Here is a 16,951-nt window from a genome sequence, read left to right as displayed (position 1 = left end):
ATTGCATATTAAACTGGTAGTAGATGCAGCTTATTAGGCTTCCTTAAAAGTAGTATGTCTTCTAGCCAACTTGTGGCATTTGATGCTGTTAATATTTACCACTGTCCTACTTCTGTAACAGTCATTTTGAGAAAAAATCCAATGATGTATCAGATGAAATGAAGGTGGAAATTATGGGAACTAATGAGATTTTGAAGGATTATATTAAAATTCTAATGCTTAGATTTCTCTGCTGTCTAAATATTGCCACTGGAAACAAGCCAGTGTTATTAGAGAATGGATGTGCCATTTGCTAAGTTGTTTTTTTTGTGGTTTTTTTTTCTGTCACACATTTTCTTTTAAACACCATGCTTTGAGGAAGAAAACAGAAATGTGTAAAACATCCTGCTGTTTTACTTTCTAGAAAACTAAAATAAACCCAGTATTGAGCCTATAATTATGAGGAACTTGATAATGTTTTTTTAATGAAACTAAAACCTTTCATAGTTGAGGAATCCTACATCATCCTGTCTTAAATTACCTTGCTGTTTCCAAATCCAAGAGGTATTTTAAGAACGGACTTCTAGTTTGGACAGGTGTCTTGGGGCAAAATTACAATTTTGGAGTTAACAACATTACAATTCATACTTTTTTACTTCAAGGTAGCTAATGTGATTCTTGTTTCGTGAGAATATTTAATTTTATTTTCTTTTCTTTTAAATCTAGCATCCTTTCAAAAGTATTTCTCTCTTCTTGATTTTCTTGCAGGATGTTACAACTTTCTTGCCAGAATGGGAAGATGGACATTTTTATCTTGCTAAATATTATGATAAATTAATGCCAATGGTAACTGACAACAAGATGGAAAAACAAGGAGATCTGATTAGATACATAGTTCATCATTTTGGGAGGTTAGACCCTAGGGGAACTTTTTTTAGTTTCTATAGAAGGATGCTTGTTACATGGAAAAAAAATTTTATATATTGTCTTTCAGTAGTTCAGACTGACTCAAGTTTTTATGCAGTGTTGTAAAACAAAATTCTCAATGATTCCTTTTGTTTTCATAACTAATTGATTTACTTCTGCCTTCTGACTAAGCAATTGTTGTCTGTCTTGCGTAAGACAGTTAATTATTTCATCTACTATTTTGACTAATAAAACAAAAATCTTGTTAATATTACTAAGCTTTTAGTTGTTGCAGATGCATTAAAATGCTGAACATACATTTCTAAAGTCAGGAATGGAATGTGAAACAATTAAGGATGTTTGTAATGCTTGTAATACATATAATTAACATATTGTGTATTAAACATGTAATCACAGGTCTCTACAGTATGGAAACCAATTCATCTACCAATCAATGCCAAGAATGCTATCTTTATGGCTGGACTTCGGAGCAAAAGCATATGAATTTGATAAAGGTACAGCATTTTTTCCCAGTGCATACTTCCTGTATCATACTTTTGAATATAAAATTGCAAGAGCAGTGAAGTATATTCACAGTTTTTTGTTTAGACTTACTGCCTGAGGTTAAATGTAAACAAGAAAGAACTGTTTTCCTTGTAAACGACAGGATGTTAATCTGTAGGAAAGTATTATTTTAATTAAACCCTCCCAAATTTTTTTAAAGTATGTAATGAGAGAGTGTTGTTCCTCAGGTAACTGTACATTCAAGTCAACTGCATTTGGCTGCAGGCTCATCAGAAGCTGCTTTCTCTGTCGATGTGCTGCTTATCCTGGGTCCTCAGATGCAAGGGTGGAAACTGGAGCACATCTGCTATTTCATGTCTTATAAAGACATTTTTCATGTCATCTCCACTAAACATTGGAATCCTTTTACTAGGGAAACACACTGGTTTTGTTCTGTGCCACTGCACCATTTTAGAGGAGTAATAGGTGTTTCATTTTAAGAGTGCAAGGAGAGCTTTTCCAGTGTCATCTGTTCCGTGTTCCTTTCGATCTGTGCTTGTTTATTTCCTGTTACTCTGGTTAGTTAAATAGCGTATGTGTTAGTCATTGTATGCTATGTTAAAAAAGATCTTTACAATAGGAGCTGCTCCTTAAGTTTTTTTGGCTTATGAAAATTACCAACTGTGGGCTTGCTTTAAATGACTTTATGTTTGTGATGGGGAAAAAAAAAAAGGAGAGTGATCTTGTCCTCTTGTGTTTTCCAGCTAGTCGTTCAGAACGGGCTCAAATGAAAAATGATTTAGCTAAAATAAATAAGGTGATTACAGAGCACACAAATCACCTGGCTCCTTACCAGTTCCTGACAGCTTTTTCTCAGTTAATCTCCCGAATCTGCCATTCCCATGATGAAGTCTTTGCAGTCCTGATGGTGATTGTTGCTAAAGTGTTTTTAGCCTATCCACAGCAAGCAATGTGGATGATGACTGCCGTGTCCAAGGTACCTTGATTATGTATAGCTACACCTTTATTAAAGTTTGTGCAACTGTTTTCATCAGAGAGAAGTGTGAATACAACCTATTTTGCTTCAATATGATGTGAAGGAATTGAGTGTTTCAGTTGCTGTGATACAGTTTTGTGAAACAGAGTATCAGTGCTATCACTGCCAAAGAGTTGATTGCAGTCTAAAATTCAGATGTTAGTCTTTACGTATTCTGGATTAGAATGCTGACATGCATCCTGACTTGTATGATGTATTAGGAAAGAAGATTTGGATAACAAATAGCTGATGAATTGCTTAGTTACAGACAACAGATTTTGTTGTTTTTAGTAACTGTAATAACATTTCCAGTTTAACAATCAAATAATCATCTCTGTGCCTTGATTAACATGAATAGATAGATATGCCACTTAGTCCTAATACTTCCCTGGTGCTGTGGTCATTCCAAAGCAAATTGGAAAGCATGGCAAGTACTATTTCTTTAAGGCTGGTGAAATGACATTCAGGCTTTACTGGCATATTCTTGAATATTGGCATTTATGTTATGGGACTCCCAAGAGCCGTGTCAGAAAGTAATAACCTCACCACCCCTCTACCAACTGTGCCCCTTCAGGACTTGTTCAGGTACGAGATTTGAGTTGGAGAACATCCTTCTCCGTGTTTTAAATATGGCAAGCAATAAGTAGAGAAAACAATGTATTAACTATTGTGGATTTTGGGGATTCTTTAATTGATTTTACTACTGTTTAATGAATTGTAACTTTGCTGTTTTTTCAGTCCTCTTACCCTATGCGTGTCAATAGATGTAAGGAAATTCTAAACAAAGCTATTCACATGAAGGAATCCTTAGGAAAATTTATTGGAGATGCAACACGTCTTACAGATAAGCTCTTGGAACTATGCAACAAACCGGTACTTACAAAAATAAGCAAATTAATGCATGTAATAGGATTATTTAAAAATGTCATTAATCAAACTTTTTCTGATATCTTTCATTAGCCAGTTTATTACATTATTGCAATTGAACAGAAACTCGGCGAACTTGTAAAAGATTTATCTTTTTTATTTAATAATAAAAAATAGAAAATGGCTTTAAATTGAGCACATAGCAAAATATTTCGGTACGTAATGGTACATTTCACAGTGCATGGGCTTTACATTGTGTTGTGCTTTCATGTATGAGTCTTGCCCAGTAAATTCCACAGTTTTATTATAAAAATACACTCGTTGTTGTTTTGTGAACAAAGGAACTTGATAATAAAGGTAAAGCTAAATAAATTCTATTCTATTAATTAATGTGAAATAGCAGTAATATTTTAATTGTTTATTTTTAACTTCTGAACACTTTTTTTTTTCAAGGTTGATGGAAACAGCTCAACGTTAAGCATGAATATTCATTTCAAAACACTTAAGAAATTAGTAGAAGAGCACACATTTAGTGAAATTCTCATTCCTTTACAATCTGTAATGATACCAACTCTTCCTTCAATTCCTGGTGCACATGCTAACCATGACCCTTTCCCTGGATGCTGGGCCTACATAGCAGGCTTTGATGATACGGTGAGCCTCTAGTTGGCACCTCATTTTTAAAAGTCATGTTAAACAAATATAGCTGCAAATATATCTTACCTCCCTAGAAATGGAGCAGGAAGCATCAAAATTACTGTTGTGGAAATTGAGTGGCTTCTCTCATAACAACCTCAGACAGATATGGCCCCTTGGTAACAAAGTAAATGATAAAGTTTAGGCCTGAGGTTAATAGGCTGTAGCACCATGGACGTGCTAATGTGATTTGTTGCAGTGATTCATTACAGTCAAACTTTATTTTGTATGATCTGCTATGAGTGTTAATAAAAATTTCAAATTTTCCTTAGGTGGAAATTCTTGCCTCACTTCAAAAGCCAAAAAAGATCACCTTAAAAGGTTCAGATGGGAAATCGTACATTATGATGTGTAAGCCAAAAGATGATCTAAGAAAAGACTGTCGGCTCATGGAGTTCAACTCCCTTATTAACAAGGTTTGATGAGTTAGACAATTAGATTAATTAAACTTGGTGGCCAGATTAAAATGCTGAAATGTAACACAAAAAACAACTTACCTTGAGATAAGGAGTAATGGGAGAAAAGTAAAACTGTTGCAAAATGTATTCCAATGGTAATCAATATCAGTTGATAACGTATAACTGCTTACAGACTTGTGAAAGCAGTAGCAAAGTACAGCAATTTGCCAAAACAATTGCTTATTCCAACAAAAACATACAGGAAAGTTTATTTACAGTAAAAAAATAACTGTGAGCTGTCTGCTGTCATGATTTACATTTCTAATTTGTATTTTTTAATATTTTTAATGAGAACTAGATAAATTCATCTTTTCATACTAAAAGTGTTGCCGTTCTCCTTATTTTTGTTATATTTTACTTCTCAGCAATATGCTTAAGTTTAAGGTGCTATGTTTTCCATGAGGTTAAAGCAGATGATAGCATCTCTGATCCACTACAACACTTATTTCAAATACTGCTTTTAAAAGGATTTAAGCCATGTACGTAAGTTTTACAGTTTGACTATTTACTGCAAAATTCTCTTTTGGTATGCTTTGGAGAACAGATGAGCTTTTTGCTTACATTTGACCGACTGCAGACAGTGAAGCTTAGAATTTACATTCTAGATCACGTGATTGGAAAACAGATATAGGTAGAATGGTTAATGTTGTTGATACATCTTGATCCTATCTGTGCTATCTCTTAATTTCATTTTTCTCTCGTGAATAGTGCTTAAGAAAAGATGCAGAGTCACGAAGGAGGGAACTTCACATTCGAACCTATGCAGTTATTCCATTAAATGATGAATGTGGCATAATTGAATGGGTGAACAATACTGCTGGTTTAAGAAATATACTGATAAAGCTTTACAAGGAAAAAGGTAAAAAAATATAGAGGTATTTTATTTTTTAAAGGTCTTGTATTTTTATTAGTAAACGAGACAACAAGGATCAGACTATCTCCTAGGAAGATGCAGTCACATGTGATTTTAACTGTATGTGATATATTATTATTCATACATGTGGTAACCTTATACTGTTAAATGCTTCCCATAAAATAAACAAGTAGTAATGGCAAGAAGTAATAATACAATCATCTTAATACAGCAGCAGTGCCAGCACCATGGCAATTTAGGTGTGGCACTGAATAATAGAAAAGACTGTGAACTTTTTCCTTAGATTTGATCTGTTGTTTTTCATTTCTGTTATATTTGTGTGAGATAATTAAGATAATTTAGAATTGCATCAAGATTGAGCGTACAGCAGCTTTCCAGAGAAAAGATTTCTTCTGAATTTCTTGTTAACAAAGCAACCTTGTGGTCAGTGCAATAAAACTTTGAGGGAAAATTTCAAGTGTTATCTGGATGTATGCAGACAGCTGGGAGTTTGGAACTCCAGACATCTCAGCTGAATTCATAAATGGCTTTGTGAGGGTGATTTATTTTGTGTATGTGTGTTCCCCTCGCTCCACTGATAAAAATGGTGAGTTTTTGCCAGGTCTTCTCTTGAAGTTACCATGATGATTTGTTACTGAATTTCCAGTACCCCACCACCACTGTGTTCTATGGGTAATAACCCATAGAACATTCCATTCATTCATTTATTTCAACTTGATGGAGATGTTTATCTAAAACATCATATTGTACTAGTATGTATGAGGCTCAGTAGGTGGGGATTTATTTTGCCTAATTGAGGAGGTCTGTAACAGGTATCTACATGACCGGAAAAGAATTGCGTCAGCACATGCTTCCAAAGTCAGCACCTTTGCCTGAAAAGCTGAAAATGTTCAAAGAAGTCCTTCTGCCTCGCCATCCTCCTCTCTTTCATGAATGGTTTCTTAGAACGTTTCCTGATCCTACTTCATGGTGAGTGACTAGCTCAAGAATATCTACTTTGTGTATTTCACTAGATATTACTGATACTACTGAATAAAGACAGATAACCCGAGGAAGTGACTTGGACACATGTGCTGCCTGTTTCTGCAGGTACAACAGCAGGTCAGCCTACTGTCGTTCTGTTGCAGTTATGTCCATGGTAGGTTACATACTTGGCTTAGGAGACCGTCATGGTGAAAACATCCTGTTTGATTCCTTGACTGGTGAATGTGTACATGTGGATTTCAACTGCCTTTTCAATAAGGTGAGAAATACTGCTTGCTGAACTTGCTCTTTATTCTACATGCATGTAAATTATAGATTTCTTTCATCTTTGGGTTGTTTTGTCTGGGATATGTAAGGAATATATGATTGTTCTCTGTACTGCACTAATAAAAGCCAGCTTTTTGATTTTACCAATATCAGATTAGCTGATGTGAATACACTTAGAATAGCCCAAATTTTAGTGTGTTTGTATTTTGTGACACTACCACCCTCCAAAAAAAGCTGTAATTACTAAATTCAGAGTTCTGCTGCTGTGAAGAGTTTCTTGGGTTTTTTTTCCTCACACAATTCAGCACAAAAATTCCAATGGTTCTGTAAAACTAAACAGCATCTATTGTGGCCAGAGTGGGATTGGGAGCTTTGGTGTTCCTATTGAAAGATGCTTTTGGTATCCTTTTAAATTTAGATAAGTGAGGTACTGGTACTAGTTTATTTCTTCTGTTTGCTTTTTAGTAAGTCTAAGTTGTCCTACATAACCTTTAATTTGAAAAGAAGAAATATTTTTAAGCTAACTTGCATATTACAAAAGAAAAGTTAGCGTTTTGCATGAAATTACAGAGCAGTAATAAATATTTAGAACAAAATTTTATACTTTCTGTTAGTGTATTAAAACTGGGGAAAAGAGGTTACTTGGATGTTTGTATCCTTCATCCACTGTAATTTCCTTTTAAAAGCTGAGAAGGACCGTGATCTGAGCAAATATCTCTTGTCAGCCAGGAAACTGCCACTGACAAAGATGGGAATAAAGCCTAAAAACAATTGAAGTGTGACCCTCTACTTGAATAATGCTCAAAATACTTATGACATACTCTTTTTTTGTCAATGTAAAGGGAGAAACTTTTGAAGTTCCAGAAATTGTTCCTTTTCGTCTCACTCACAACATGGTTAATGGAATGGGTCCAATGGGAACAGAAGGTCTCTTCCGAAGAGCTTGTGAAGTCACCATGAGGCTCATGCGTGATCAAAGGGAGCCCCTAATGAGGTACAGCAACTGGTTCTGCCATGAGCTCTGAAAAAGCTACCTGTAGTCTCAAAACCTGAAACAGTAACTGCTGGTGAATGTGTCAGTTTCAGCACATGCCTGTCAGGCTGCTCAGTCCTACTGTGACACCCAGTTGAATATAAAAAAATATAAACACTCAGTGCTGACTTTAGACTCCTGACATTGTTCTTGTTTTGAAAATGTATTATATGTATCTTACTCTTTTTTAATTCTTAATTAATTATTTAGTGTCTTAAAGACTTTTCTCCACGATCCTCTTGTGGAATGGAGTAAACCTGTGAAAGGGAACAGCAAAGCACAGGTGAACGAAACCGGAGAAGTTGTCAACGAAAAGGTTAGTTGAGAATAAGAATAGCCAAGTACTCAAAAGTCAAATGTCCATTATGGTTGCCAGTTACATATTTTCTAATTGAAACCTTAACTTTCTCGGGTTTTCTTTAATTGAAAAAATTCCTGTGGTTATTTCTTCATGCTTATATCTCTATGTTAATAATTTTATCCATAAAGACACCATTTTAATTTATAGCAAGTGTAATTTGTCTACTAAAGAATAATAGAAAATAGAGCCTACAATTCTCTTATTAGTGTTACTAACCAACAAAAGCAATAGGATAGGTGGGGCTCCTGCATACCCTCACTGCCTGTTGCACTGTCCTCCAGATTTACAGTGATGTTAACATCTGGAGTATTTTTCCGTGCATATTTTTGTGCTTTTCGTGAGTGGTTGCTTATTGTTGAATAATTATGTGCCTTGTTACATGCCAAGGAATACTTGGTTAAAATTAGGATTTCCTAAGTACTGTTTCTTTTGTAGCTGCTGATACAAACTGTATTGTTCATCCAAAATATAGCTTGCACAACCTGTAATATTTGCTCTTTCCCCTTTGCAAAAGTTGTCATTTGTTTCATTTTCGCTTTAAAATGAATACTTAGTGAAAAAAATTTTGTGTAATAGCAAATAAAACTTAAGAGTGCTGACAAACACAGCAGTTAAGGACAAAGTGCAGTACTGAAGCTCTATTACATCAAAGAACTTACCTGAGCTGTTTGAGGAGTGATTATCTCCTGATCTTCAACTAGGCTGTGATCCTTCTTTTAGTTACAGCACCACCCACATAGTTGTATATAACTTTTTTTTTTTTTAATAGGTACCAGTGTTATGCTTGAGCTTTAAAAGAAAATGTGTGTGAATAATTGGTATCAAGTAGCTGCTCTGTTGGGTCTCAGAACAACTCACTTTGAGTTGCTCAGCATAACCTGTTATTACACCTTTTCATTTACTCATAATTTTGGCCTCAGTTTTCCAGACTAGGTATCTTCTTTAATTTTATTCAGAATTCCAAGAAAAAGACTAGAAATTTTTGTTTATTGGAAAGTAATTATATGAAATAAAGACCATTCTAACACTTTCAAATACACTTGCACAGCTTTTTCAGTCTTACCTGGTAAGTTTTATCTGTAAAAATGTAACGTGAGAGAGCTTGAGCAATAATCTATGCATTTTAGAGAATTATTTTTAAATGTGAGTATCCTTTATTTTCAAAGTAACTGTTTTGGCAACTGGGCTTTGTAATAAATTAGCATACAGATTTCAAACACATCCTAGTAAATACTTCTTTATTTTAAGAAGTGGAAGTTAATGTATAATGGCAATTATTTTTTTTTTTTCCTTTTTTGTTTCCAGGCCAAAACCCACGTCCTTGATATAGAGCAACGGCTACAAGGTGTCATTAAGACTAGAAACAGAATAAAAGGATTACCCTTATCCATTGAAGGGCATGTTCATTACCTTATTCAAGAAGCAAGTGATGACAACCTGCTCTGCCAGATGTACATGGGTTGGGCTCCATACATGTGAATTTTTTTCCCTTTGGAACAATACCATTCACACGTGATGAAGTTATAATGCTCTTGAGAAGGTACTAACCAGGGATACCTGGTAACTTATGTTGATTTCTGATTGTGAGCAGCAGAGCAGTCTTGTGTAAAATATACTCTAGACTTGCAAGTATGTTGTTATTAATACACTTGCAGGTGTGTAAGGTGTTACAGCTTAGGTTTTGTGTACATACAGAAGGCAGTAGATAGAACTGCTTAAGAATTAGTCTGAGCAGGTCTCTGCAAGTTTCTTATGTACATACTTACTCTGACTTCATGAACAATTTTTGCAGTGTTGTAGTAATGCACTCTGTAAAGTACTGTGTATTTTTGTAAAGGTTTTTCTCATTTGCCTTACTTCTAGATTAGGAAATTTGACATTGCACAGTTTTATACTGATACGATATTAAAGTGGTTCTTTCGATGTTTCCTGCTCGTGGTTCAGAAGGGCTTTTTGTAAATGATGATCGTTGTGGGGTTTTTTTTTTCAGCAGGCCTTGAGCTCTGGGTTTCCTTGGGCTCCCTCCCCCGCGGCGCTGCCTCCCGCCCCGGGACGGGCAGGCAGGGGCTGCGGCCCCGCCCCGCGCCGCTCTGTCCCCGCTCTCGATGGTGCTGCCGGCGCTCTGGGCGGCGCTCTATGGCGCGGGCGGGCGGGCCGCTGTCAGCGCCGCGCGCCGGAAGGGAGGCGGAGCGCGGCCCGCGGGTCTGGCTGTCGGGGCGGCGGAGCGCGCCGGCCATGGGCGTCCCCAAGTTCTACCGGTGGATCTCGGAGCGGTATCCGTGCCTCAGCCAGGTGCTGAAGGAGCATCAGGTGAGCTGGGGGCCGAGCGCCGCTGCCTGACAAGGGCCCGTCTCCGCGCCGGCGCGGAGGAGGGGGTTCCTGGCTGGCCCCTCGGCGGGGCGAGGGAGCGGGCCTGGGCCCCGGCCGGGCTGGCGGGCCTGGGCTGGGGACGCGGCGGGCTCGCCGAGAGACGGGCCGGGCAGGGCGTGCGGCATCTCGGCGAGAGCCGCAGCTCGAAGCGGCCGAAAGGCGCGGGATGGCGGGCGAGGTTTTCGGAGCCCCCCATAGAGCCTGCGAGTCCCACCCGAGGCCGCCGTTACCCGCCGCTCGAGCGCGGCGGGGCGGGTGTTCGCACGTCCTCCGTCCGCGCAAGTAGTTTGCGGCAGGACCGGAACCGAAACTGCCCTGTTCCTTGAGGAAATGCCCTGCCGGAGCGCTTCTCCGCGGCGGGGCCGTGTCCAGGTCCCCTCGCCCGGGCTCTGCCCCTTGGCAGCTGTTCCCGGCGGTCCCGCTGCTCCCCGGGGCCCCCGAAACTCCGCAGGGCTCCCGGCGGCCCTTCTTCCCTTCTTCCCTCTTCCCCGCGGCAGCAGCAGCCGCCCGGAGTTTCCTTCTTACCGGGCTTCGAAAAGTTACTGCTGCTGACGACGAATGGCACAGCAATGACGGGGGACAGGTTTTTCGGCTCCGTTTCCTTGTCGCATGCGTCGGACAGTTGGTGTTAGTAGCAAAAGCGAGAAGTACGGTAAAGGTTGAAAAAGGAAAGCTGCAAATAATGCTTTAACAGGAAAAAAACCCACATTATTATTTCCAGAGAAATCGTAGTTTGTTATCATCTAGTTTTCAGAGAAATCATGTTTAGAAACAAGCCCTTAACTTGTCGTTGATACTTTCAGCTGACGTTATGGATGTGGTTTTATAGTCTGAAAAAAGACGTTCTGAAAAGAGTTGGCTGATGATACAAGGCATGTTTCAGTGTTAAAACATTTTTCCTAAACAGACAGCGTTTTAAAAAGGTTAAATAGCTGTTGTATGAATATATCTAAGATGTCCTGCTGAAGTGATTCCAAACCTCGATGTTTGGCCCTTCCTTTCAGTTTCCATGCAGTTTTCAAAGCTTAAGTCTTTGCTTATGCTTTTTTAGCTCTCACTGCTGTGTCTTCTGTCGTCCATGTAGCAAGGCAGCAGCAGTGTGTGTTAGCTTTTCAGCTCTTCTGTTAAAAGCCTGGACTGCTCACTGAAATTGCTGGCAGCTTTAAACTTCTGCTTAAGAGCTGTGAACTGTGGCAGCTGAGGGAGGCAGAGTGTGTGTCTGCTCTAACCAGATAGCAGCAGGGGCTAGGACCCACCGTGCCTCCTGAAAAAGGCAGTTAGAGCTCTTAAATTAAGCAGAAAGCACAACTCTTAACTTGTACCCTAGTGCTACTGTAAGTGTCTAGTCATTCTTTCTAAAGATTAGATTGTGCTATTAGTTTACACGGAATGTTTACTTTGTATAAGAGGGAAAAGAAAATGTCTAGATTGTTATCTGTGATAATAAGCTTCAGCAGAACCATGTATCTCTGTTCTTCCTTCTGTCTGCCAGGTGGTTTGAATATTCAAACTGACACATAGTACCAGCTAGATTAGGATTTTTGTTTGCTGTTATAGAAGTAGCTATCCAGGATAAAAGGCAATTCCTATGTAAAACACATAATAATTTTAAAATCATATTATAGTCTTGTTCCTGAAGAAGTCATCTGTTTTCCACATGTATGTTGCTTCCGTATAAAAGCTTTAGTTTTCATCTCTTTAGAATGCAGCCAGTGCAATTCCCCGCTGTCTTATCTGCAAGTGGTGCCTGTGTGGGTGATGTGGTGTTTGAGCATGTTGAGAGCAGTTTTGTTATGGAACTTAACTATACTGAGGGGTTGTTGTGCACAACAGAGGAGTAGTTAGTGCAGGTGACTGAAGAGACTACCCAATCCTATCTCCTTCTTCTCTTCTTCATTCCTCTTGCTGAAACATAGTAATGTTTCTCTTGCATCTGGATGGTAAATGCAAGTTCCAACAACATGCCCTTGAAAAGTATGTAAATATATGTCAGCAGCAATACTACAAAAACTCACAAAAAGTGAGCAGTCCCTTTTTCCAGTTTCAACAACTAGAGGATTTTTATGAACAGTCGTATTGGTAGATTAAACAACTGATTTGTTTATTGCAAAGTACTCTTCTGCATGTTTGGTGGTTTTTGGTAAAAAAAAAAAAAAAAAAAAGATAGCAGCCCCTTTGTTTCAGAGAACTATACAGAAAAAAACCACACCAAAACACGTTTGGAAAGCATGGGAAATAAATTGATGTAGTCATTGATAACTTTACTGCTTTTGGCACCCTAGACTCGCAGGTGGCTGTTAGCACGGCTGAAGAGGCAGCATGCAGTGCTGGGTGGAACTGGTTAACAGGGGGAGAGTCCTCAAGCTTCTTAAGCTGGCTTTGCTTTTGAAATGCAGCTGGAAACTGCATGCTCAGTTTTGTAGTTTTTCATGTTTTTAGTGCAGCTGTGCAAGATTGAATTGTTGATGTGTGGGGTTATAAAAATTATCTCTTCCTGAAAAGTGTTACTTTTTACTTTATTTACTTTTCCCTTACACAATGTAGAAGGTGGGTTGAGCACAAGGGTCAAAAGTTCTGATGTCCCAGAAACAGTCAAGATAGGATAGTAATCACTGGGAAAATCATGAGGGGCTGCAAGTGCAGACAAAGCCATAACCAATCAAGATATTTTTAGCTAACTGTTGTGTAGTAGTTTCCAGGGAGGTCTTCTCACCTCAGCTTCCAGAGTTCATTACTCTTGGTGATGCCTTAGGCAGTGATTGCATTGCTTCAGCTGTCGTTGAGTGGGTACTAACTGTGACTTCTGTAGATTCCAGAATTTGACAACTTATACCTAGACATGAATGGCATTATACATCAGTGCTCACATCCAAATGATGATGATGTTCACTTCAGAATCTCAGAAGATAAGATTTTTGCTGATATTTTTCATTATTTGGAAGTACTGTTTCGCATTATTAAACCAAGGAAGGTTTTCTTCATGGCAGTTGATGGAGTAGCTCCAAGAGCAAAAATGAACCAGCAGCGTGGGAGACGTTTTAGGTGAGAATATTTGTTCTTGCTCTGTGTTCAGGATAGTAAACACTTAAAAAAAATATTTCCTTAAATGTATGCCGTGAAAAGTAAAATATGAGTGGTCATGCCTTTTACTTTACTTAGTAGCTTTAATTTTTAATTGAGAGTAACCACCTGAAAAATGTTAATATTTAAAATCAGGATCCCAAAAAGGAATTTTTGCTTATTTTGATTTATCTCTGTGTATGTGGGACTTGGGGGCAGGAGGAGCTTTTTTCCTTTGAAATTTTCTGTGAAATGAATCTGCAGTGGAGCTCTTACAGATGTGTCCAATGGTTTCATGATCTGTGATAGTCTTCTGTATTTGTGAATGCTAATTCTAGATATGCCTTTTTGGTAACTGCAATGTAATGTTCTCTGACAGTCATAGAAGAATCAATTTTCTAATGAAAATCTAGTTTCCTTTTGGTACCATTTAGGAATTTAGTCTTTTTTATTAATTTTAAGGCTTCCAGTTGTATCAGAAACAAGTTCAAACTTATTAAGGACTTAAATTCATCTCCGTTTTCTTTTTAAGCCCTCTTTAAAAATTCAATTCTATGTACTTTGTCAGTAAAGCTGTACTTGAGATATTAACACTTGAATAAGGTGGTTCTTTCTCTACTCACTCTCTCCAACCCTGTTTTGGTTTAGATCAGCAAAAGAGGCAGAGGACAAAATAAAAAAGGCATTAGAGAAGGGAGAAACTCTCCCTACAGAAGCCAGGTTTGACTCCAACTGTATTACACCAGGTAAATTATTTGATAATTATTTACATTTATGGTTTTGCATCTCTATTTTGGCGCTATTTTCCTATCCTGAGGCTTTTTTAAAAATTTTAATTAGATGAGAGAATCAATAAATGCTCAAGTAAGTTGTGAACACAAGTGTTAATAACTTCTAGCAGGGTTGAAATACTGTCTCAATCTAAACTTTTTTGAGATTGCTATGGGAAAAATCAAACATTTGGGGGGGAAAACCCAGGTGCCCTTTTAATCTCTTTCAGAATCTTTGCTTGTTTTCATCAATACTTTTGATATGTAAATACAACTTTGAATGGCAAGTGAAAAGCTCTGTGTGTAACTTGGTTTTCTGTTTTCAGGAACTGAATTCATGGCCAGATTGCATGAGCATCTTAAATATTTTGTAAATATGAAGATGTCCACAGACAAATCCTGGCAAGGAGTAACAGTCTACTTATCAGGCCATGAGGTTATTGTATCTTGTTATTTTTTTATTTTAAATACATCTTTATTTTATAGAAAAGTACTTATTGATGAGTTCTGTGGGTTTTTGTGCAGACTCCAGGAGAAGGCGAGCATAAAATTATGGAGTTCATCAGATCAGAAAAAGCAAAGCCTCATCATGATCCAAACACAAGACATTGTCTCTACGGTTTAGATGCTGACTTGGTATGTACAACTAAAATAATACAAACAACAGAAGTCTATAAAGTGTGTGTGCATCTTTGATGTCTTCCTAAGTGTAGAGGTTTCTAGAATTATACTAAACAAGCGTGTAATTTTATATTTGTGCAAATTTTTAATGAAACAGAACAGCAACATTTCTTTATACTATGTGGTTCTAATAGTAAGTGCTAAAAAAAATTAAGACCTTTTTAATCTCTTTGTAATAGATTATGCTGGGATTAACAAGTCATGAGGCACACTTTGCGCTCTTAAGAGAAGAAGTAAGATTTGGTGGTAAAAAATCTCAAAGGTAATTTGTTTTAACTTTGTTTTGCATCTTTTTGTGTCTTTAAATCCAAAAGATGCAGAGTTATTAAAACAGTTCTTGGTTGTTTTTTTTTAATTGTTTGCATATTAAATTAATGAAGGTTTTTTTTTTATTTTTGTGTTAGAAATATATTAAGTTAGATAAATCAGATTGTTAAATTGTGCATTTTAATTCACTTGCATGAGGAAAATGCATGCCATCAGGACAGCTGATAGAAAAATCCATAGAGCTTTAGTGTGTTGTGCTGCTTTCTTTGTATTATGGATGAAGCAGCCCAGGCTGTACAGACATTTTTTTTTCATAATTATCTTATGCAGGCACTGACTCTTAAAATGTATTTTTATCTCTAAAGTTTTATGCCTGTAAGTAAATTTACAAGAGTAATTACTAAAAAAAAGACTCTTTAAGTGACTGATGGGTGGGTGCTCTTATTCTGTATTGGTTCATTTTGAACTAGCTAATGGGTTATAATGAGTAGAACAAGGTGATTTGTTCCATAACTGTATATGTACATGGAGCTATTCTGAAGTTATAAAAAAAAAGAATTTTATAACTGTTAGTGTCACTAGGTTCCTTCTTTAAAGGACCTTAGGCGTACATTGGGTGGATAAAGGGAGAAGGTGGGAGAGACAAAATCTGCTCTCTGTGTGTGAATACACAGGTATTTATGCTGGTTTCTCATTGGAGGTGGTTCCAGCTAGTTACGGTAACAAGGTCAAATAGTCCTTTATAAATTTAAAATACATCAGTCTTTAGGTAATTAATCTTTTGGTGTAAGTAGTAACAGATCTTGGCCTAATGTTGGGTTAGGTATTAAGTAAGAAGAAAGGAAAGCAAAGCAGAATATATGTTGAGTATTTTATGCCATAAACAGACAGTAAGTTTGTCATGTTTTTTTGGCTGCTATGTTGAAGCCACTAGATAAAATACATATTGAACACATTTTCAAGTTGAGCATATCCTTATCTTACAAGAAGCATTTCAAATGGCTGCAAATGTAACCCAGCCAGTTTCAAGAGAAGTCTGTGTACTCTCTATGTACTCAAACTAGTTCTAAAATAACATTTATTGGCTTTGGTGCAAAGTTAGGTTGTCCTTCTTTTGAACAATGAGATAATGACTTGAGAAATAGTTAATGCGATACAGAACTCCACAAAGCTGCTCTGCTTTCTCTAAGTTAGCTGTTTTCCATACAGGGCAGTCACGTGCTGTTCAGAGGATCTACTGCAAAATTTTATAGACTCAAACCAAATTAATCCTAAAATAGATCCAAATAAATGTTTGTATATTATTTCTCCTACAAAGATACAGTATTAAGATTACCTGGTTTTAAGTAACCTTGGACTTATTAAATATTCATGTTGACAGTGTTTATAAATAATTAACTTAATGTTTTGAATAATTTACAGAGCATGTGCACCAGAGGAAACCACATTTCATTTGCTACACTTATCACTGATGAGAGAATATATTGATTATGAATTTTCACCAGTGAAAGTAAGTTCTGATGGAGCTGTGATTGTTAAAAATGTGTGAGGTCTTTTTATGCAAACTTGATAATAAAATTTATACTCCTGTGTTTTTTCCTCTTTTCTTCCCTCCCTCCCTCTCCACCCCACACTCCAGGACAAGATTTCCTTTGAATATGATATTGAAAGGATAATAGATGATTGGATCTTAATGGGTTTCCTTGTAGGAAATGATTTTATTCCTCATCTACCTCATTTACACATTAATCATGATGCACTGCCGCTACTTTATAGAACATACATGGCTATCCTGCCAGAACTGGGAGGTAAGACACCAAGTTGGGCAGTGGAAAGCA

The 16,951-nt window shown here is 37.3% G+C and overlaps 2 protein-coding genes across 7 annotated transcripts in view; both read left to right on the top strand.

The window, feature by feature from the left end:
• ATR (ATR serine/threonine kinase) overlaps positions 1-9,892 on the top strand; it is a 40,633-nt gene extending 30,741 nt beyond the window's left edge. For all 3 annotated transcript variants that reach the window (XM_051626493.1, XM_051626495.1, XM_051626494.1), the window contains 12 exons: positions 748-890; positions 1,303-1,400; positions 2,154-2,386; positions 3,164-3,298; positions 3,746-3,946; positions 4,261-4,404; positions 5,155-5,305; positions 6,133-6,289; positions 6,410-6,563; positions 7,414-7,565; positions 7,815-7,920; positions 9,271-9,892. In XM_051626493.1, coding sequence (XP_051482453.1) covers positions 748-890; positions 1,303-1,400; positions 2,154-2,386; positions 3,164-3,298; positions 3,746-3,946; positions 4,261-4,404; positions 5,155-5,305; positions 6,133-6,289; positions 6,410-6,563; positions 7,414-7,565; positions 7,815-7,920; positions 9,271-9,444 — 1,848 coding nt within the window. In that variant the 3' untranslated portion in view covers positions 9,445-9,892. The remainder of the gene's footprint in view (positions 1-747; positions 891-1,302; positions 1,401-2,153; positions 2,387-3,163; positions 3,299-3,745; positions 3,947-4,260; positions 4,405-5,154; positions 5,306-6,132; positions 6,290-6,409; positions 6,564-7,413; positions 7,566-7,814; positions 7,921-9,270) is intronic.
• A 276-nt stretch (positions 9,893-10,168) lies between these two features.
• The window catches only part of XRN1 (5'-3' exoribonuclease 1), a 35,242-nt gene continuing 28,459 nt past the window's right edge, over positions 10,169-16,951 (top strand). For all 4 annotated transcript variants that reach the window (XM_051625823.1, XM_051625821.1, XM_051625820.1 and 1 more), the window contains exons 1-8: positions 10,169-10,275; positions 13,145-13,377; positions 14,044-14,141; positions 14,492-14,601; positions 14,691-14,801; positions 15,026-15,108; positions 16,536-16,623; positions 16,753-16,921. In XM_051625823.1, the coding sequence (XP_051481783.1) occupies positions 10,201-10,275; positions 13,145-13,377; positions 14,044-14,141; positions 14,492-14,601; positions 14,691-14,801; positions 15,026-15,108; positions 16,536-16,623; positions 16,753-16,921 (967 nt within the window). In that variant the 5' untranslated portion in view covers positions 10,169-10,200. The remainder of the gene's footprint in view (positions 10,276-13,144; positions 13,378-14,043; positions 14,142-14,491; positions 14,602-14,690; positions 14,802-15,025; positions 15,109-16,535; positions 16,624-16,752; positions 16,922-16,951) is intronic.

Source organism: Apus apus, chromosome 8 (genome assembly GCF_020740795.1).
Source record: "Apus apus isolate bApuApu2 chromosome 8, bApuApu2.pri.cur, whole genome shotgun sequence".
NCBI lineage: Eukaryota > Metazoa > Chordata > Aves > Apodiformes > Apodidae > Apus > Apus apus.
The sequence above is the reverse complement of the archived record's forward strand: the minus strand, read 5'-3'. Positions and strand labels throughout refer to the sequence as shown.